Source organism: Anser brachyrhynchus, assembly GCF_964034855.1.
Source record: "Anser brachyrhynchus genome assembly, chromosome: 5".
In the NCBI taxonomy this organism is placed as follows: Eukaryota; Metazoa; Chordata; class Aves; order Anseriformes; family Anatidae; genus Anser; species Anser brachyrhynchus.
This window is the reverse complement of record NC_137699.1, coordinates 11,414,252-11,436,322: the sequence shown is the minus strand read 5'-3', so window position 1 is coordinate 11,436,322 and position 22,071 is coordinate 11,414,252. Positions and strand designations below refer to the sequence as shown.

The 22,071-nt window shown below is 36.9% G+C and overlaps 1 protein-coding gene across 24 annotated transcripts in view; it reads left to right on the top strand.

Annotated features, from left to right (window-relative positions):
• The window catches only part of NAV2 (neuron navigator 2), a 431,840-nt gene that overhangs the window by 392,995 nt on the left and 16,774 nt on the right, over positions 1 to 22,071 (top strand). For all 24 annotated transcript variants that reach the window (XM_080592405.1, XM_080592410.1, XM_080592398.1 and 21 more), the window contains 11 exons: positions 2,346 to 2,534; positions 7,674 to 7,726; positions 9,388 to 9,411; positions 9,531 to 9,605; positions 12,700 to 12,783; positions 13,585 to 13,696; positions 14,275 to 14,420; positions 16,896 to 17,068; positions 19,765 to 19,918; positions 20,455 to 20,614; positions 21,095 to 21,195. In XM_080592405.1, the coding sequence (XP_080448531.1) occupies positions 2,346 to 2,534; positions 7,674 to 7,726; positions 9,388 to 9,411; positions 9,531 to 9,605; positions 12,700 to 12,783; positions 13,585 to 13,696; positions 14,275 to 14,420; positions 16,896 to 17,068; positions 19,765 to 19,918; positions 20,455 to 20,614; positions 21,095 to 21,195 (1,271 nt within the window). The remainder of the gene's footprint in view (positions 1 to 2,345; positions 2,535 to 7,673; positions 7,727 to 9,387; positions 9,412 to 9,530; positions 9,606 to 12,699; positions 12,784 to 13,584; positions 13,697 to 14,274; positions 14,421 to 16,895; positions 17,069 to 19,764; positions 19,919 to 20,454; positions 20,615 to 21,094; positions 21,196 to 22,071) is intronic.

Here is a 22,071-nt window from a genome sequence, read left to right as displayed (position 1 = left end):
TAATGCTCTTTCAGCAGCTCCAAGTACCCCATTCAACCTCAGGAAGCACTTCAACTGAAATTAACGTGACTAATCAGCACTGTTATCTTGTGTGCCCAAAGGTGGCATAGTTGCAGTAACTTCGGAAAATTTTTCCCTTGGAGTAATCAGTTGCCTTAATATAAATTGTGGGCTATTAAGTAGAGCTATTTGTTAATATCACACTTAGCTGTGTTTAAAGAAATTAAAACGTTGCCTACCTGCTTAGTAATATTGCTTTAAAAGCCAAGCACATTAATTAGTATTTGTCCTCATTAGTTTAAGTTACTATATCTCTCTATTCAGTAGGCTCATTTGAAAACTGGACAAAGCTCAGTCTGAAACAATATACAAAGTTGTTACCACTCCTTCATTTAATTACACTGATAAAAGTAAACATTTTTAAATGAAGGAAAAAACATAAGTTGCTTTTAACAGGATCCATAATGTATTACAGATTTTAACTGACCACATCATCAGCTGAAATAAACTAATTTAAACTAATTTATGCTAGAATATCTGGAAATATATTTGCATGTTTTCAAGACATGCATCTCATTGTTCATTGATCTGTAACTTGGCATTCAAGTTGAAACAGTTAAAATGTTTTGTGTAAGAAACAGGTATATTCATGTGAAATAGATGTGCAGAGTTTTTTAAGTTAAAAGTTCAACTCAGATACCGAGTTCTGTAGACAATGAAAAGTCCACCTGAAGTCTCACACACAGTCATTTTACAGTGAGTAATTCCTTTTCCTGAAAGTTCAACTGTCACTGTTTGTAAAGATTCTGTTATCATAAATATTTGCTTGTTCTCCGGTCAAATATTATTTAGTTGCCTTTGCGATTTGTTGAGGCATGAAAATCAATCCTAACAGTAAATGTTTTCTTTTAGTTAAGTGACATCTGGAAAATACTATGTTAAGCAGGCATTTTCCTCCTTCTTTTTTCACTTTCAAATGCCTCTCCATCTATTCTAAAAAGATAAAGAAATAAGATCAAATAAACAGCTTTATGTAAACTAACAATTTACAAAATTTCAGCTGAATAGACACAGTGTAATTGCATTGCCAACAGCTAACAAAATGTCAAGTTCATGAACACACATTAACGGTCAAACAAAAAGGGTGTAGTTTTAGGCTCAGAAAGTTAACTCCTGATGAAGAATATTAAAGATTGCTTACATTAACATGCTTAAAAAATTACTTGGCCACAAGCAATTAACAGAGAAAACATTGTATTTTTCTGTATTCCTAATAAAGGAGCTTGGAGATAGCGAAGTCAAGAAATGCCACTGCAGTTACTTTAACAGCAAATGTTAATGTGAAAGTTAGAACCTTTAAACGGAATTACTGTATTTTCTACATAAAAAGAAGGAAATATTTGAAAGAACAGATTAATCACGTATTCATTGCCTTATATAATTGGTGCCTAGAGGAAACGAATACAGCATGAAGACCAGGGATCAGAAGGCAAAATTGTAAATGTTCATCAGACGTGTCTGTACCAGTTCAGTTGATGGTGTATATGGAAACAGGCAGACAGTACACCCAGAGGAACTTGCCAGATAAACAGCAGTTTTGTTTTTCTCATTTTTCCACAAACTAATCAGTTCTTAGTAAATAACAGTTATAATTTAGCACAACAGTTGCTTTAAAAATGTGAAAATTGGAGTGGAAGTTTTGTACTCCAAACACTGGCTGTGAGACTGTTGGCTTTTGAGGCAAAAGTGATATTTGTATGGCGTCTTTTAATCGGCAAATTCTACAAGTACGCGTGCCTGTGTACTACTTGCAATTCTTAGGAGCTCACAGTGGAAAGAAATAATTCTGAAATATGCAACTATTAGAAAACTAAAGGTCTGAAAATTTCTAACTTCTCTTAAATACAGATAAAAATGTAATTTTCTGGGAACTTGAAGAAGATGGTTCATCAGGCCTGTTTTATGTAGGCAAAATATTAGTTTAAATTCCTCTGGGCATTTTACTCCTTTTTGAGGAAGGACTGTTCCAAATTATATGAGAAATAATTAATTCATGCCTACACAGTGTTGCTGAGTTGACTGCGCTTGTCTGTAGAAACATAAACTTAGTACCCAGTGTTTAAAATGGCCTTATTTACTTGAGTTTTCCTATTTATTAACTAGATCTGCATGCCTTTTACTTGAATCCACTGCAATTAGAAACATAATGATGTCTAGAGAGAATGACAACAAAAATTTGTGTCTCAGAATAAAGAAGTTTGTTTTTTTTTTTGTAGTTGCGTGAACATCAGGAATGAAAATTTGCGGTCACACAAATAACTTGGTGTTTATTCTATTCTTTATAGCAAGCCCAACCACTGCAGCCCAGATGAGCCTTTCAAATCCAACCATGCTACGGACACACAGCCTTTCCAATGCAGACGGTCCTTATGACCCCTATAGTGACACACGCTTCAGGAATAGCTCAATGTCCCTGGATGAGAAAAGCAGAACAATGAGCCGGTCTGGCTCGTTCCGTGATGGCTTTGAAGAAGGTCAGTAAAGGATGTGGTGCTGGAAATGATCAGAAGATGGCATTCTCACATAAACCAAGTGTAAATGTTGTGTTTTTCCGTTCAGCATCACGGTCATTTTAGACCACACTTCTTTGCATAGCATTCTCAGTGGTGTATAAAACTAATCCTAGTGATCTGTGTTCTGAAGGTGTTCGCTCAGTCCTTCTGGCTGGACATAGCTTATGAGTCTTGTACCTGTACCATGTGATTTATACACATCCTTTGCTTCATTTTTAGTGATACCAGAATGCTCAAGTTCATGCTTAGAGTTAGCATATTGAAGTGTTTTCTTGAATAGGAATATTCACCTGACCTGGGCCTCCATATTTGTGTTTGTAGTGTATAAGTAATTGAAATTAGTCAGACTGTTGTTTCTATCCCGGTTAATTTTCAATTATCTGTATTCAACATGTCTTTCTGTGTTATTTCTGCTGAATGCCATGGGTTCGTATCTGCACAGCTTTCACAGAAGGGCCCTGAGTAGTTCTTCAAAACATTTAAACTCTTCTTTTTTCTTCCTCAGCCTCATTTCAGATAAGCATTCATACGTATTTGATGAAAGAAGCTCAAGTTAATACAAGAAGAAAAATTAATTTACTTGTAAATTAATATTTTGTTTAGTTGTTACTGATCAAGCAACCCTATGGTTGCACGAGGAGTAGCCAACCTACCTGAGCTATGAGTGCGCATCAAAACCTCCATATGGTTGCATGCCACAAAACACATGATGCACTTTGAGAAGTCAAGCATGGGGCAGGTTCTGGGAGTGGTTCACAGGAAGGTGACAGGATTAGCTTTTCAAGTCTTAAATCTCCTTTCTGTCAAGGATTGGGAGTTTTGTTGAGTGTCAGGTGCTTTATTGATACAGCTCTCATCGGTCTTCGCTGGCTTGCTTCGTCCACTGCTGAAGCCCTGTACTTTAAGCGCTATGGATACAGTGCCCCTGCTGTTGCCACCCCTAAGAGCTAGGTGTGCACGGGAGCTATGCTTTGGTGCTTGCAGGAGCTTTTAAGAGTCACCAGGTGCCTTCCTGCAGATACTGGTTATTCCGTCAGTTTCCTGCCATTCGAAGGGATAGAAAATGTGTAATGGATATGGCTTCGGAAAGAATCAGGGCTAATTCATTACTGAATTCAGATGAACTATAATTCCATTACATTTAATTGTGTTTTAGGGGCCTGTGGTTGAGGGTCTTCCTTAGGGCTTGAAAAAGAGAAAAATAACCCTGAAAACATGTCGCTGCAGGAATTGACCTTTGTGTCATGCTCTCAGAAAGCTAGATGATCAGAAATGGTCAAAGATTGCCTGATAGTCAATTGAATTCCATTCTGTGATGAGCAGTTCTTCTCATACTAAAGAGCAACTTAATATAATTGTTGAATTAATGTAGATCAGTGCATCTGTGTTATATTTAGATGATTTATAGAAAGAGCTACTACAGTAAAACTTATTCAAGTTTTATTGAAGACATCATCAAAAATTTGTAATCTTGGTCTTTTATTATTTTAAGTGTGCCTACAATTGCAGCTAATGCATTTTGGTGTATGGGAGGATAAACTGTATTTTGTAATTCAGAAATTCTTGTCCAGGAAAGAGGCTGGGTTGAATGAATATTTAAGAAGTATTACATGTTTGAGGGAGGGACCATGTAAAAAAGGAAAAGGGAAGCATTAGTGAAGCCAAATGTTCTGCCGAGTGCTTTTCATTCATTTTATTAAAATTCTTTAGTCTTACTGAAGGCAGGGATAGCCCTGTAGCTCCTGCTTATTTCTCAGGGAATGACAAGTTATAAGTTAGCAAGCAGTTCTGAATATGGCGCATGAGTTATCCTGTGCTTTCAAAACTGTGAATGTAATTCACGGTGTGTGCGCATGCCTTGAGATGAAAAAGTATTACAGAAATTAAATATGGTTAATGGACAAATTAATTTTATACTAATCTGCCAGTGTCAATAAAGTATAAATCCAGGTCTTAAGTAAAGCTTACCAACCTACATCTTAATTATTAGCATATGAAATTACAAGACATTTGATTCTTGTTAAGTTAAGCACGCCCAGAATTTATTCTTAAAATAAATATATATATATATATATATATATAAAAATTTTGTCTCCATAGCATCAAGTTCTGTCACATTCTCTTGTAGCACAGTGCTTAAGTGGAAATGTTATGAGTCTTGCAGTAATTATGCTTCTTGCAGGATTTCAGCACTGGGGAGATGCCAGCAGGAACAGCCTCCAAAATATCCAGAACTTCAGAGAAAAACAGCCTAAAACTTAACTGGTCTCTTGGCTCTTCCATTTCCCTGCTTCTGTAGCAATAATTCCTCCCCAGGAGCTGTGTTGCTGTTGGTTTGGCCCTGATGCTTCAGCCTCTTAGACAGAAGAGGAATTGAATTCATTTTTGTTGAGATAAAAATGCTGATTCCTTTTTGTGCTGCTGACTGAAACATCTGTTGTTTTTTCTACTCTTTGGACAGTTGATCATGACTAGACTATTTCTTTGCTAACATGAAAAAATGATACGTGCTTGCATATGCATTTATAGTGCTTTGAAATAATAGTTCCAAAACAATTTGGGTTTGTAGTCTACATGCAGATGCACGTTAACTGCAGAAAACAGGATTCACATCAAGAGCATAGCTGCCTTCAGGCTCCTAATTAAATAGCCTTAAAGTAGCCATCTGCAGGTACTTTAACAAGAAATTGCACAAAAATATTAACTCCTTAGCTCTCCTTGAAACTAGAAATCTCAAATTATATGCACATTCAAATGATGCAGTAGTGGTGTTTTACAAGGCAATATGATTCCCAGAGTTTGAAGTTTTTTCATACTGTTCCTTCTTTTTTCCTTTGAAGTCCCCATGTGATCTTAAAAATTCCAGTGGGTGTGAACTTAAATATGTTTGTCCCCCATTCCTTTCTACAGAGATCAGCTTCTTGTCTGAGCAGTTGTTACGGTCACTTTCTTAAATACATCTCTTATCTTTTATTTTTTTATTTTTAGTAAAAACTGCTTAAAGGAATAGCATAGAGAAACACAGCAAAATAATAATAAGTTGTCTGTGTGAGACCTTTGTTGGCCTTGTGCAATATTGCCTGTGCCCTGGGCATTTCATTTTTTAAACAAAGCGATGCTAAAGATAAAATGAAGGTAGAAACAAAAGTGATGTGGAGATCTTAAATGCATAACATCTATAGTAGGAAGAGAGTTAGAATAAGTGAGAAATCTTCAGCTCGGAAAATGATGACTGAAGGAGGTGATAATGTATAATTTAGTGCATTAATGAAGACGACAGTTATCCATTACTTCTTGTTCCACCAAGGTCCAGAGACACTCAAGGAACTTGCTGACTGATTCAGCAGCAGGCCAAAACAACTAATATATTAATATTAATAACTAATATATTAATATATTATAAGAATATATCTATAAACCAAAGCAATTTTTTTTTTACAGACAAAAATGTGTCGGTGGATTCAGAAGTAATTAAGCAAGTTAATGCTAGGTCACGGGAACTATGAAAAATAATGGTTTGAGTGCAGTTTCTGTCTCAGGAATTTCCATCTCTGCTGATTCCCAGAAGATACAAAGGTGTACCTGGGGAAAATCACCAAGTATCTGCCTTGTTCTTACGTTTCTTTCCCCAAACATTCTCTGTGAGAATGTACTGCAGCCAGAGATTGAATATTTGATTAAACAGACCTTGGGCCTGATTCATTCTGGTAATTTTTATGTTCTTAATACAGCACAGTACTTAGCATCTCACTCTAAAGATCATTTTAATTGAAAACATTATTAACCAGAAAAAGCAAATGGGTGTGAGTTTTTTTACTTTATTGTGGGTTTTTATAAATTGTCTTAAATTCCGCCAGAAGACAACTTAGACTTTGTTTACTTCTCTTTCCAGCCTTGCCTTAGGATATAATGTGAATGGGAAAACAGAACCCATTTATTTTGAATGTAGGAGAATTTCAGTAGGTAATTAAAACACAATGGCAACTTTTCTAAACTTTTTTTGGCTGGAGTATTTAGATGAAAGAAAAAATGATTAACAGGATTTCGTATGCTTTGTACGAAGTTATCTAGAGTTTGAATGAAAGTTTCAGTAAAAGTATTTTGTTTCTAAAAATAAGAAAAGTTATTTGTGCATGTTTCAGGAACAGAAATAATAGCTTCAGGTAGTTGTTTCTTTTAATAGCATAACAAAAAAAAAGATGATGTTACATGTAGATCCTAACACAGTGCGATGGTAACAACCTGAAAAATCAATACATGCGGATATCTTTTACTGAATGCATATTTAAATGCAAAAAGTGCTTGGACTTGGTTCTTTTTCAGAAAATGTTTTGCAGCCATGTTTTCACTCAGGTAATTTTGCTACGAGAGAAAGAAATCACCTTGTTAAAGAAATGTCATTGCCTTAAAGACAGACCAAAAGTCTGCAGGAATAGGAAGTATTCAGATCATTGACACCCATGATGCAGTTCTGTCATAGAGGTGGAAGGAGGATATAGTTATTTTAGAGGACAATTCAGAGTCCCCAGATTAAACAGTGCTTTCTGACCTGGGTGCTCCAAATCTTCTGGAGTTCATCTCGGTGCAAAGTGGAGCAGGGAATCAGAGTTCTCTCTTGGTCTGTGATTTGACTGCATAAAGAAAACAACTCCCCTATGATCTCATCTAAAACCGAAGATGAAGAAGTTAGACTTAATTTTGAAACCTCTCCTTCATTGCAGTTAATTTGTTCCTTTTTTTATCCCGAGTTGTAAGATATGTCTGTCCAAAGAAATATTTATTTCTAAACAAATCTTCATTGAAACTTTTCTTTTTAATCTTGTTGTTCCTCGTTGGGACACCTTGTTGTCCCCCCAAAATTTGTAATATTAAATTGTTAAAACAGCTTTACCAAATCAGAGTTTATGGATTGTGCTCTGTGGCCAAGTATTCTTCCAGCTGACCATTATTTGTGCAATAACATAATGAAGTTTATGATGGATGATGAACTTTATGAAAGTATTTCCTCATCAGGCACGTAGCTGACAATAGATGATCTACGAAGATTGCTTTATGTGGTTACAGTATTTATGTTCGGTTTGTTAATTTTCTTTCCTCTAGTGCATGGTTCTTCTCTCTCTTTGGTGTCCAGTACATCATCTATTTATTCGACGGTGAGTATAATGAAATGAATGATTTTACTTTATTAGTCAAAGTTATTGAATTGACTGGTCTTATTGTGCTAATTATTTTTGCCATTCAAGGAGGAGGAACAAAAGCACTGTTAATTTTCATGTTCGTGTTCTGTAAGCTTTCTCTGAAAGAAATGTTTGTGTTCATAAAGATGCCTGTTGATACTTAGACATATTCTTATTAACAGAGATATTAATGGCTTAAAAGCAGCAACTTTTTGTTTGAGTCAGTGTTTTACAACTCTGCTAAACAGGTTTCACTGTTAAGGACTTCCGCAAGTCTGAGGAGATTTGAACTGCATTACTTAAAGCACCCCAAATTTGCTGTATCAAGTCATTCCAGCCTTGTATTAAGTATTTGCTATTAAAGAATCTTGAATAAGTTTTCAATAATGTAGATTTTAATAACTGTAAGGAAGCATTTGCTCACTATGCTAGTAATATTTTCTCCAGAAGTATGTATTTACTTAGGTTATCTGATCCTGAAATAAAACTTTCTGAAGTTTGGAAATACAGATTTTTTTAAAATGCATGTTGCATTGGCTTATTTTCTTCTAATATTCTTACAAAGGATCTTCCATTTAAAGCATGGAAGACTTCCTAAGACTATACCTGTGCTTTAATGGGAAAGTGAGGCTGCAACACGTAGACCCTGTCTTGCCTAACTTCTATCTGGTTAGTTGGGGCGTTAATTGCAGTGACCTGGGGGCACAAGCAGCTTCCAGCCTACACGTGCTGGTATTCAGTACTGATGATTAAATCCTAGTGGCTAGTTTAATCCCAAACTAGCTAGTTTAAAACTGGATCATGCATTCCTGGTATGCTGTAATCGGAATTTTGGAGGTTTCTAAAAGCATCACCTTTTTAAGAAAACAAAGGGCGAATAGCAATTACTTCTGAAATATGTGTGAATTGAACAGAATCTTTCATTTCAAATTGTTATGCAAGTATGATGCAACTTCACACTTAACCACACATCCACAGCTAAAACAAGGATGTGTGACACGACTACACAGGAAGACTTGCTCTTGGAACAATATGTATAATTGTTTATCAAGCTGTCAAGGCAGCATAGTGTTTTCACGTATCTGTTCCACTGTTAGCAGGCTACATGTGTAACGTGGCCTTAAGACCTTGATAATAAATTGAAAATACTGCCTTCCATTGTTAACCTTGCCTCAATCAAGGTCTGTATGAAGCCAAAACAGATAACACATTGGAAGGGTGGAAAACAGACCTTTCCTCTGGGCTGTTGTTCGTAGACATGAGCCACAAGGAGAGTAGTCAGCAGCCACTGCCTTAAGTTTCTCATTTATGTGCTTGCTGTCCAAGCATAAGTGGCTCTTAATAGGGTGGTTTGATGGGTATAATTTTCATGGTGGCTTGTACTGGACATGTTTACATAAGGATAGTGGAGTGTCCAACTTTCTTCCGTTTGCTGGTAACTTGGGTTAGAAACAAGCCACAGTAGCCACAATTTTATCATGCAGACCAGAAGGGATGGTCGGTACATCCCCTTTGCATACTCAGATAACTAGTTATGAGTCCTCAGTTTTTCATCACCACAGTGCCTAGACAGCACAGGTTGTCATGATGGTTATGTTGTAATATCCTCATACATTTTTTCTGGTTTTATTTTATAGCCTGAAGAGAAATGCCAGTCAGAGGTAAGAGCACACTGTGTTTGACAGGCATAAATGTTCTGTCAGGACACTCTGCATTTTCTGTCTTGCTGTTTTATTTCTCCATATTATAGTGCAGTAAAATAATCTCTTAAAATATATAGATCCGCAAGCTACGAAGAGAATTGGATGCATCCCAAGAAAAAGTTTCAGCTCTGACAACTCAGTTGACTGCCAATGTGAGTACAACTCAGAGAACAAATTCTAACGGAATGCATTTAATGCACCAATTACCACCACAGGTCTTCTAAGTGACAAAAAGATTTCATCTGTATAACATTCAGTTCACATTATGTATATGTTTAAAAAAATATCTACATGCATGTGGAACCTTTCCAAAAATATCATCCTCTGTCCTACTGAATTATCTTATGCCTTCCTTTAAATACAGAATTAGAATATTCATCGTGCTTAACACATCTGATAAAAACATTGTCAAGATCTGAAGATGTTTTTATCAGAATCATTGAAGACCAGCTCTTTATTTATTTATTTATGTTATAAATAGTGTCTTATTCTGATATTTGGGTGGGGTGAGGTACAAATGGTGGTTCTAATTGGTAGGAATAAAAATTGGTAGAAACTTGGATTAAAAAACATGAAGTTTTCCTGTTGCGTAAAGAAGTGGGCTAATGGTGTAATCATAGGTAACAGAGGCAGAAGGGACTCTGAGAATTTATTTACAGTTTCTAAAGAGTGAACATATCCTGATTTTTGCCAGTGTGGGCAATACTGCTTGTTTCCGCTGAGGAATTTGATGTTTAAGACACTTGGAAAAAAAAGATCTTGAAGCCGTTGTGTTGAGGCAACACTATGTGTGACTCTGAGGAAGTTTATGTTCTGTTCTGTAGACACAGATAGGAGAAGTGAAAGACACTAGCTTGCTAGGAAAATAAGCATTCTAGAATAAATAAGCTACAGATGAACAGTGATCAGACCGGGTCACACTGACATCCTCATTTGTGGGAATAGATAAACATAAGAGCACGTTACTGAAGAGAACATTCTTGTCCAGCAGCTCTTTGAATAAGTACAATACTGAACTTGACGCAGTAAAGGACAGCTTTCATCTGATCAATAGCACCTACCATAAGAAAGATTCAAGGGGAAATGTACTGTAGTGTTTACTGCAGGCATCACAGCGCTGCATCCAGCTTGCAAAATAGAAACGGAAAATCAAGAATACAGTTAGTATAGAAGTCAAATAAAAGTGCTTTGACTGCATGTAGCCTTTCAGTCTCTGACCCAGGAAGAAAAGAAATTAAAAAATCTTCCAAAATCTAAGTTCTTATGTTTGCTTCCTGAATACAAAAGGGATTGAGTACATTACTTGTTTTTCATCCAGGAACATTTTTTTACATGCGAGAAAGTAAAACCAGATTCACTTGCATGCATTTTTTTTTTATCACATTATTAAATAACCCAGCTTTCATCCTTCATACAAAGAACTTGTCAGCTATGCAACTCATCTAGCGCTGGCTTAATTTTGTTGCATTCTTCTTCGTAGAGTGTTGAGATTCAGCAGGCTGTTATTCAGCACAGGAGTTAGTAGCCTCTGCAAGGGCAGCGAGTAGCATGTGCTTAGGGAAAGAGCAGAGGGAATGGTATCTGTGTAGTGACTCTTCTTCTGTGTGCCTATCCCAATTGACATTAATTTGCCCAAGAATTTGTGCATGGTTACTACCAGGCACTATCTTTGCAGATAGTAGATTTTACGTGTGTTGTTGCTGTACATTTTGTTTGTTTTGCAAAAAGTCAGCATCATTTATTATTTTGAAAATATTCCATTTTAGCTGCATTCGCTTTGCAATTTTTTTTCGATTTGTTCTACTTAAACTTCATAGAACTCAGCATACCCTTTATTTGTCCATAAATCAGCTGCAGCTATCTGCAGAGATGTTGCTGTAACTGTTCTGCCAATATGTTTCAGTCTCTAGCCACCTCTCTTTACAGAACATACAGTTTTTCCATGTAAAAGGCCAGGTCTCATCCCAATGAATTTTAGACAAATAAATGCTGATTATAAAGACCATGCTTTACAGACATTTACTTTACACAAGATTTCTTTAAAAATGAAATAATAATAATAACTAAAAAAAAGGCTTTTAATTTAGGCATTTTGAGTTGACCTCTCTATTTAATTTATCAGATATTTTCTGAGTTCTGCTCTATACACACTGTAGCCTTCGATGTTATTCTCAGGCCGTTTGGGACAAGACTTTGTGAAAATGTTTCCCTCTAACTAGTATGTGAAAGTAACTGTTTTCTGTAGCTCACTGAAAATTTCCACAAAGCAATAATTTCAAGGAGCTTGATTTGGATTCAGAAGGGTATTTTTTTCATAAGCTAGGTTCAAAACATGGGGTTGTATCCCACTATTAATCCATGCGGTCCTTTTTTTTTAAAAAAAAAAAAAAAAAAACTTCTGCAAAGTATTGCTGAATGTTACTGAATATCAGTTTGGCTTTTCCCTCTTCACTGCTCCCCCGCCCCCCAAAAACCTTTCAGCTTGTTTTTTAAATAAACCTTTACATTTTCAAAGTAAGGTTTTAACTTACTTTTTGCTATTTTCTCACGGTCTGAGATCTGCTTATTTTCATAGGGGCTGAGGGGAACGAGAGATGCACGTCCCTGTATTATTGTAGTGTTTGTGTTTGCTTTCAATGTGAATGTGAGAACAATTATGTAGGATAAGTCAGCTGTGTGCTGATGATAAGCCTGGAATGGCTCTGTGGAAGGTGGTGCCATTCCCTATATAGTTAGGTGAGAGGATGTCCTTTGCAGATTGGAAAGGTTCCATGCAATTTTATGCATCAAAGCTGGGGGTAACACCTGCCAGAAAACCCACCTTCAGGAGATACCGTACTGATGTGCCAAGTCATGGTGCTGCTCCTACTGCTATGTCCTCTAAAGTGTTTGGTAGCAGCTGCTGCCAAGCATGGCAGCATGGTTTATAGCCTACAACTGCACGACTTCATGGTGTGCTGCTAGTAGGAGTTCTACACAAATGGCCTGTCGTTTTCTAAAATCCTGACATTGGTCTGTTACCTTCAGCATTTCTAATTTTCCACAACTAAGTTGTTCCTGGTAATTTGTTTGTAAACGTTTTCACGATGCATGCTCAAGTCCTTTGACCTTTCTGAATCACTGTTATTTTCTCTGGATCATTGACACAACAAACAATGAAATACGGTAGTACTCTATTTAAATACCTGCATAAATATTCTTGTTTGAGGAGAGAACAAAATAACTTCTGTCTCGTTTAATTTTCAGGCACACCTTGTGGCAGCATTTGAGCAGAGTCTGGGAAACATGACGATCAGACTGCAGAGCCTAACCATGACAGCTGAACAAAAGGTAAGTTGGAGAAATATTTGTGGAAGGTGCACTTTAAAGATGTGTATCCCAGATGGGCAGATCTGAGATTGCTTTTAAGGATTAAGTCACCGTTGTGCTTTATCTGACAGATTTATAGGGAGGTTTAACTTTTCATTCACAAAAGGTAAATGCGTATGTGGTTTAGACTAATTAACTGTTGAAGACCTTTTCTTAAGATGAGGGGAAGGGCACTGTCAGTACAGAAGCCTTCAGTTCTGTTTGCAGCATTGTTGCTCTTCCTCCTCCTGTGATGTGGAAGTAAGTCACATACACTGTATGCCTTAATTTCCTCAATTGTGGTGAAAGGATAAATTATAGTAAATTTTTTGACTAAGATACTTGTTTTTCGTACTGGGATGTTGTGACAACTGATACAGTTATTCCTATAACTTCTTCCTTTGGATACAAGTCTTCAGTATTGCATATTTTTGTAATAAATTTCTTCCCAATGCATTCACACCTGTGTGTCCAGATGAAACACTAAGAAAAATCATTGCAAGATGGGCAACATAGTTTTTTTTGGACAGTGTGCTTGAATATATTTTACTTGTCTACTACGAGCATGCACATTTCCTTGTATTGCAATAATCAAGCTATTTAGCAGACTATTGAGGATGCATTTCCCCAGGCATACTGAACCTCATTTATATTTTCTTGTAGATATATATTCCATAAATTCTCTGTCAACTCCCAATGCTCAGACCGAGAAGTAATGTTACCAAATACAGCTTGGTAACACTAGCTTTTTTGGATGTATCATCATTTTTTTTCTTATTTAAGGACTCCGAACTGAATGAGTTAAGGAAGACTATTGAACTGCTGAAGAAGCAAAATGCTGCTGCCCAGGCTGCCATTAATGGAGTCATCAACACACCTGAGCTCAACTGCAAAGGTGAGAAACAAGCACTGCATTTCACAACTGTGAAGTGCTCTTGGGACTTGAGTCCTCTTGGTAATATCTCGTGCAACTCTGTCAGAGATTAACTTTGTCTCACGACCATGCTCTAGTTACTTGAGTTGGTATAATGTGGGGATTTGGAATGGGTATCTGTGTAAATAGTGTGGTAAATTCTACAGAAATAAATGAACGTGTTAGAACTTGAGTGTGAGCTCAATGAATTTACTATAATCGCTTAGTATTTTACCCATCTTAGACACTGATGTGAAGCATCAGGGAGCAAAGACCCCCCTTTTCAGAGCTGTCAAACACTTGGCTTTATTTTCTTTGGTGTTCTCTGTAATTTCCAATATGAAGTTTGAATGCAGTCTTGTCATATGTAACTCCTGTTGAACGGTCTGGGTCTGAGATTTTAATCTCCTCGCAAGAAATAAGTATTAGGCGTACTGCTTTGAAACAAGCAGTGCATCAGTTGGGGTAAGTGATCGTGTGTTTTTTTCCAACACTGTTCATTTGGGATTGAACGATTAATACAGAATACCAAATTTGACACCACCTCAATTAATATTCAGGAACTGGAGCTGCTCAACCCACAGACCTGCGGATCCGAAGGCAGCACTCTTCAGATAGTGTTTCTAGCATTAACAGTGCTACCAGCCACTCCAGTGTGGGAAGCAACATAGAGAGTGATTCAAAGAAAAAGAAGAGGAAGAACTGGGTGAGTGCATTTTAACGGATTGCGTGAGGTTTTATGTAAAACTGTCAGAACACGCATGGTGAAATGTAGCTGCTCAGCTCCTCCTTCTCCCCATGCCTCATGTAACAGGTCAGCACAAGAACTAGGCACTGTTTAAATCCTGTGTAAATACTCTTTTGAAGAGTTAATTGAGTCATAAGTGATGTATGTGCTTGTGTAGGCTCTGTGTAGGATTGAATCTTATGTTAACAGCCAAAAGGACAGTCCTATAGTAGAAATACCTGTCAAAGATCAATTCTGGGTAAAAATTATACGGTGTCCAGCCCCTCAGGGAAAACTCTACATTTGTCATTAAAGTAAAACAAATCCATAAATGTCATTAAAGTAAACAAATCCATGATTACAAAAATGAGAGGTTTTTTTTTCTTTTTTCTTTTTGCCTCATAGGGCTCTCTTCTTTTAAGTGAACATGTTAAACACTTTAAGAGCTCTGTTCAGAACGTTACCATGGATTTCCACAGGAAAAAAAATAAAAACTTAAAAAATTTATTGTGATAAACATTTATTCTTCAAGATTTTGCAACACTTACCTTTCATTTCCCATTTTTCCTTCTTTGCTCGTCATGTACTGTATACAAGGTACCGTGTACTGGAGGAAAGGTACAATATATAAAACTCCATTTTGAATTAGACCAGAACTGCCTTAGTGACCTAGTCTGACTGTAGTTTGGACTGAAGTCCCTAGATCCTACATTGTACCCAGTAAAGCAATCCACCCCTTCCTTCCCACGGAATTTAAATTTCCCTTGATCTTTTGGGAGCTTCTCTGTATAGCTACAAAATGTGGTTTGAGCTGGTAAAGTCTTGATTTTTATTTGCACAATATCCCCTCAGAAACATTTATGAAACTCCCTGGACTGTAGGAAATGGCTTTTTGAGCAGGTTCTTGGTTTTATTTCTCTTTTGTCACGGTGGTTTCATTTGGATATCTTGCTAGCTCCTTCGTAACGGTAGTATTGCTTTTCTGCTCCTAAAATCATTCGTTAATTGGAAACAATGTCATCTCCACATCGCTCTTGTGTGGGGTTTTACAGTAGTTAGGGTAAATTGCTGCACCTTGTAAATTGCTAGCAACTCTTTTCATTTTTGTGACACAAATCTTTTATAATGGTTACGCCTTAGTTAAGATAAACACTTTGAATTTTTTGCTTTAGCTTCTATTCTTTGTTATTGTAATGTAGTAGATACCATTCTACGTCAGCATAAGTTTCTCATTCATCACACGGCTATCTTTAAAGTAGGTTAAGGAAACATTTCCTTATTATAAACAGAAGACAGGACAATATCTTAACGTTGGTATTAAATATGAGTACGTCATTGCTGTAAAATGAAGATTGGAAATTAAATCAGTAATTTAATGAGAAAATAGTAGTCTGATTTGCACATTGTTAATTCACAAATACTGATGAAGTTCTCAGCCAAAGACCTTTTGTTGTATGTAGAAGCAATGCAGCTGTCCACACAGGGCTGAAAAAACAGATTTGCAACATTTCTCAACATAGGAATCTTTGTCTAGTATAAAAATAACTTTCATCTCATGTTAAGCTGGAGTGTGTTAACTGGTGTTGAACTGTAAATTCAGCATAACATCAGTTCAGCCACATCAATATTCATTCTATGAGTTTTTTGGCAAATGGCGGGCACATTTAAAAAAAAAAAATATATATATATATATAGTTGCAGGTGTGTAGAGATGATTCAGTATTTTATCCTGGTGAAATACCTGTTCCTGCAAGGAAAAACATAATATTAATATGGCTGTTAGCCAAAACATTGCATCTGAGCCAAGGAGAAAATATAATTTAAATAGTTAAGAGGCTTGGATCTGGTGTCTCCCTCAAGTAACGCAAAAAAGACTGTATGTTGTTTGAAGCACCTGTTTTTAGAAAATACAGGGTTCTAGTTTTGAAGTAACTCTTGGTCTTTATTGATAATTGGTCATGTTTGTCTTAGAAATCCAGAGCTTTCCTTATCGCTGGCTTTATCTGTTAAAACATGTCTTTTTTCCTTCCCCCCACTTCCTTTTGCTTGCGCTTCTTCCGGCAGGTCAATGAGGTAAGGAAGACCTACTTTAAACTATGAGATACAAAGCTAACCCATCCATTTACATGACTAACCATTTCAGCATCATTAACCTTGTCATGTTATATTATAGCTACAAGTCATTACAGTGTTGATGTAAAGCTCGTTTCACTGAACAGAATTTGCTGTAAAATATTAAAAATAGGAAGCACTGATATCCAGTCTTATTGACCTTATTAATCTCATATAATGGTTGCAGAAAAAAAAGCTTTTTGATTCTCTTTTACCTGTTAAAATCTATGTAATTATGGCTTTGTTGTTTGAAATATTTGCATGTTAGAGTTTTCCTCTGTGGCTTTTTTGTCTGGATGAATTCTTCATGATATGCCTACTGTTGTGGTCTTGTTTTTTCAGTTACGCAGCTCCTTCAAGCAAGCTTTTGGTAAAAAGAAATCTCCCAAGTCAGCATCTTCTCATTCAGATATTGAAGAGATGACTGATTCTTCATTACCTTCATCACCAAAGTTACCGCACCATAACTCTACTACTTCAACACCATTGTTGAGAGCCTCCCATTCCAATTCTCTGTAAGAGTTTTTTAATATTATTGTTATTATTTATTTAATGGAAAATGTACTGGCAGGCATCCTGCTGCACTGGTAGAAGAAAAGAGAAACAATACCATGTTTTGGACAGGTGCAATGTTTTCGGTGCTAGCTTTACAGAAACAAACAATGGCAAAATATACCCTACACCGTCCCATCCTGTTTGGTTTCTCTGAATGAGGATCTGCAAATCTGTGTAAGCACTGCAAGAGTTTGACAGCTGTTCAGTTGAGTGTAATGCTAAAACCAGCTGTTCACCATGAGGCCACAGCAGAAGACATAGTGGGCCAGGCAGGATTGTCTTGTGGTTCTGGACTGGTCTGTTGCCACTGGTTGATCCTACTCCCGAGCATTACTTATTTTATCTCCCAGAACGGCCAAATTTATTTGTTAAAATCCTTAACCCTGTCGTAGTAGCAAAACAGCGAGCAAAGAACAAACATTTCAACTACTGTTTATTTTACATGTTGTGTGCCCTAAGGAGACTACAGGCAAAAGACAGAAAAGTTGAATTTGTATATTCAGGGAATTAAAGATAGGTAAGCTGACTTAGTATTGACTGACACAGTACCTTTCCATGAGTATCCAATAAGCTAAAAATCGTTGCTTCTTTACTGTAGTGTTGTTTCATATTTCACTGGGGAGCTCTCTCAGTAAAACATATTGAGTATGAAGAGTATTTATAACCTGGGTAACCTTCGAGTGCAGAACTAATTGGATCTCTAGCTGTTAATGAAACAAACCAGGCCAAGTCTGGGATTTTGTTTTTTTTTCTGTTGGCTAAAGGCAGCGCATATTGTGCTAAGCTGCAGTGATGATTTCCCAATTTAAGTTGACAAATTCAGCTAAAGGTAAAGATTTACTGGAAATCAAACATCATGGTATAGCGATACAGCCGAACTCACCTAACAGCTTGTTTCTGATGAATGGAAATGACCTGCTCCTCTTTGCTTCTGGACCTCCTGTGCCCGGTCCTTCTCTCACACTGGTTCTGCTACTCATTAGACAATTCTACTGAGCCAATTCAACATGCTAATTAGGTGAAAAATAATTTGAAAGAAATGTGAACAGGTTTTTTTATCCCAGGTTGCTGAGTTGGATCAGCTTGGCGGACTGATCAGACACAGATGAGTGTTAGAGCTGGTGTAAGCATGGGGGCATGACAGCAACACAGCCAGGAGCAGGCTAGGCAAGGAAGAGTGAGAAGCAAATTTGCTCCTTTTGGTAGCAGCAAGCTATTATATAGACTAATCTGTACGGCCAAACCATATGTCTCCATTTTAAAGTCAGGACTTTGCTGTTGCTTAGCTAACTTTACATTCACGGGAAGGTCACAGACAACGTTGATGTTTCAGTTTGGCTACCTATGAAATAAAGTTAAAATGGTCTTACTGTGCAGTTTTGAATATACACTCACATTTAGAATGTGCTTGGAAAACTGTAAAATGGATTTTGTGTTAACTGTATCAGTAGCTTCTGCATTTGAACAGAGTAAATAAATACAGAAAGATGTAAGAGGTTGTATTGTGACACATGTAATTATCAGATGGCCTTACAACCTTGTAAATAACATACAAAACTTCTAGCCTGATTTCAGTTCAAATGCATCTGAGTAAGCATCCAAACTTGAAGTTTTGCCCATCACTTGTTTTCCCATGGAAAGGTGAAAAGAATAGCAATAGTTTGCAGTCAAATAATAGTGATGAAATGTTAGTATCAGAAGATAATCCCCCATGAATTTTTTAAAGCTTCTCCAGACTCTTGAGCCTAACTGAATGAGTTTCTGGTGACTACAGCAAATTGTGTTTTAGAACTCTAAGGCTGGTAAATTGTTAAATGATGATCCCGTCCATCATCAGTCAAAACGCTGTGTGCATACATCACATCTTGACAAGAAAGCCAAAAGACTCAACATGAGAAAAGAGAGAAAACTGAGGGAAGGATAGAGCAAAAGTCAAACTTATACATTTTGGCTTATTGGTTTTTTGGTGAAGAAAACATCTCTCATTAACCTGATTTAAGGAGAGACATTTTAAATGAAATCTCCCTCAAAGCATGCAGCTGGGTAGTTGATCTTTATATAGATACACTTATGAATGAATGTGCTGAAATGTTACTCGTCTAGAATCTTTTTTTTTTTTGGGAGGAGGGAAGAAGAACGCCACCAAAAATTTTTTGAGCATGAGTGCTTTAAAGCGAACAGGAATTTATCACGCTTGAATAGGTGTAGAGTTCCAAAGCCCTCCAGAACATTTCAGGGAAACCCAGCTGTGCACACCTGGTGAGCTTTAAATCTTTCTGTAAAATCATCAATCTTCAACCAACTACTGTTACTGCCTGCACCCCCTTAATTTATTTAGATTTTGGCTTTAAAATAGTTATTTTATGGCAACTACCATGAAAAAAGTAGACTATCCAATAGTAGGTAATTTCCTGAATTCTGTTTCATATGCTGATTAAAGAAAACTAACCCTCAGACGTATTTCGCTAAGCTGTAATGTTTCCATGACCTATTTAATATCTGATTTATGGTATCACTAATGCAGTAAGCCAAAACTGTTGCTTACTCCCTGAAGAATATATATATTTTTCTCTCTTTTACTAATAAATGCTGGCAAAGCACTGTCTGAAAAGTAACAAATGGTCTAGTTCAATGTCTCTTTTTCATTCTTTTCCAGAATTTCTGAATGCACAGACAGTGAAGCTGAAACAGTCATGCAGTTACGAAATGAACTAAGAGACAAGGAAATGAAGTTAACTGATATTCGTTTAGAAGCCCTTAGCTCTGCTCATCAGCTTGACCAGCTGCGGGAGGCGATGAACAGAATGCAGGTAGGGGATAACTACACCAAATACTGCAGTGTATATTGAGGTGTTAAACGCTGGCCATCCTGCCACACAATAAAAACATAAAAGGAAGTAAATTCAAAGCTTTTTGAATGCTTACTAAAAAATCGTGTTTACCTGTGTACCAGTGTTATACCTTACACCTTCATTAAGGTCAGCTTGAACCCATGATTTCCGCCTCCCTGAACTCAGCAACAGCTAACTGTTTCAACCCTAGAAACCTGTGGGGAGACCATTCATTGGCTGTCAACAGCTTCTTAAAAAATTCTCAGGCCATCTGCTTTAAAGGAGCTACGTTTCAGTGTTTAGTAAATTCCCACGTATTTTTGTTTTCTAGGACACTTTGAGAAATGTCATAGAAAGGTCATTGTGATAATTAAAATTAATTTACTGCAGTGCCTTAAAATCATGTGAAAAAGGCATTTCCACTGAATTAATATTTCTTCTGTAGTTGCTTATGCTGCGCTATTTTAAGAGTGTGTTTTCACTGTGCCTTCTAACCGCTGACTTGTCTTTTCAAGAGTGAGATTGAAAAATTAAAAGCAGAAAATGATCGGCTGAAATCTGAAAACCACGGCAGCTGTAGCAGGGCTCAGTCTCAGGTTTCCATTTCATCCTCTCCAAGACATTCAGTGGGTCTCTCTCAACACAGTTTGAACCTCACGGAGTCAACCAGTCTCGGTGAGTTTAATGAGAAAGGCGGTGGGCAGGTTTTATCCTGCACTTGGAAGGTTTGGTTTGGTTAGCCATGGAATATGAAAGCATGAAAATTATTAACAGCTAAGGTGTGGAAATATGTCAGGAGCTGGCATAAGCCTTCTTTTAAAATGTCATCATAGGTCTGTTACACCCTAGATTGCAGTTGTCCAACTATGACCTCAGCTGCAGAGAGTTGTGTTCAGAGCCATTTAATGGTGTTGTATTAGCCAGGGGGATATTTTGTAGGAAGAAAAATACAGAGCAACTGACTAATAATTTCTTTTTAAAAGTGATCTTGATATTTAGTAAGGACGTCAGTAAACCTGGTTCTTACGTTTAACTTCTGGGCATGTAAAGCCCAGATGTGTTGTGTTAGACTGCAATAGAAGTGTTAGCATAAACTAGAATAGCCTTCATTGTTATGATACAGCAATGAAAGCTGTCGATGTCATCTGTTCACAGACATGCTGTTAGATGACACTGGCGATGGCTCTGCCCGGAAAGAAGGAGGCAGGCATGTCAAAATAGTTGTCAACTTTCAGGACGAAATGAAATGGAAGGAGGTGAGTTGTATTTTGTCTCCATATAAGCGACTTTGGATTTAAATTTTCTGCCACATTACAATCTCTTTTGAAGGCTTTTATTTGCAAAACATTCGTTACAGATTTCTCAGCAGAATAGTTTACATATCAAACATATCAATAGTGATAGACAAAGCACTAAACTCTCACTTCATTGAACTGCTGAGCGCCAGCAACACCAGTTCGGGTTGTCTCATGGGACTCATCTGCAGTGACTTCTTATTTTACAGCTTCTGCCAGTCGGTGACATCAGCACTAGCCCCGAACCTATGTCAGTAATCAAGGACTGCTAGCCTAGACCGTGTGTCAGTGGTGTAGGTAGTAACATTACAATTAATCTCTGAAAGACAGGTCAATTTTTCAGTCAAGGAGTTGAGCAGACTAATCTGCACCTTGGGGTAGCCTATATTTAAGACTGATCTGTTAAAAGCTGAACAAAGCTCCTTTCTGTTATTATTTCAAGTTTTATTTAAGTTGAAATAATCAAAATGATGCAGTGTGTAGATAGAAGGTGCGCTAAAAAGCTAGAAGCAACAGTATTCCACAAGCATTTGTTAGGTCCAGACTGGGAGAACTGTAACTATAGTTCAAGTTTTCCTCTCTGGTACAAGTATTTCATTTTTAATCAGTTATTTTTCAGATGTTCTCCTTTCTTAGGCAATGTAAAGAATCTTAAATATCCAAATATGTTTCAAATATTGTGAAATTTCAGCCTGCTTCATGTGTGTAACGCATGCATGAATGTACTACACAATCTTTACCAAGCATTGATCTTCCTATCTCACATTATGAGTACCTGTAGAAGTGCATTTAAGAAATCATTTAATGGCCTTTGTAAGAGGGGACAGAAATTTCAAT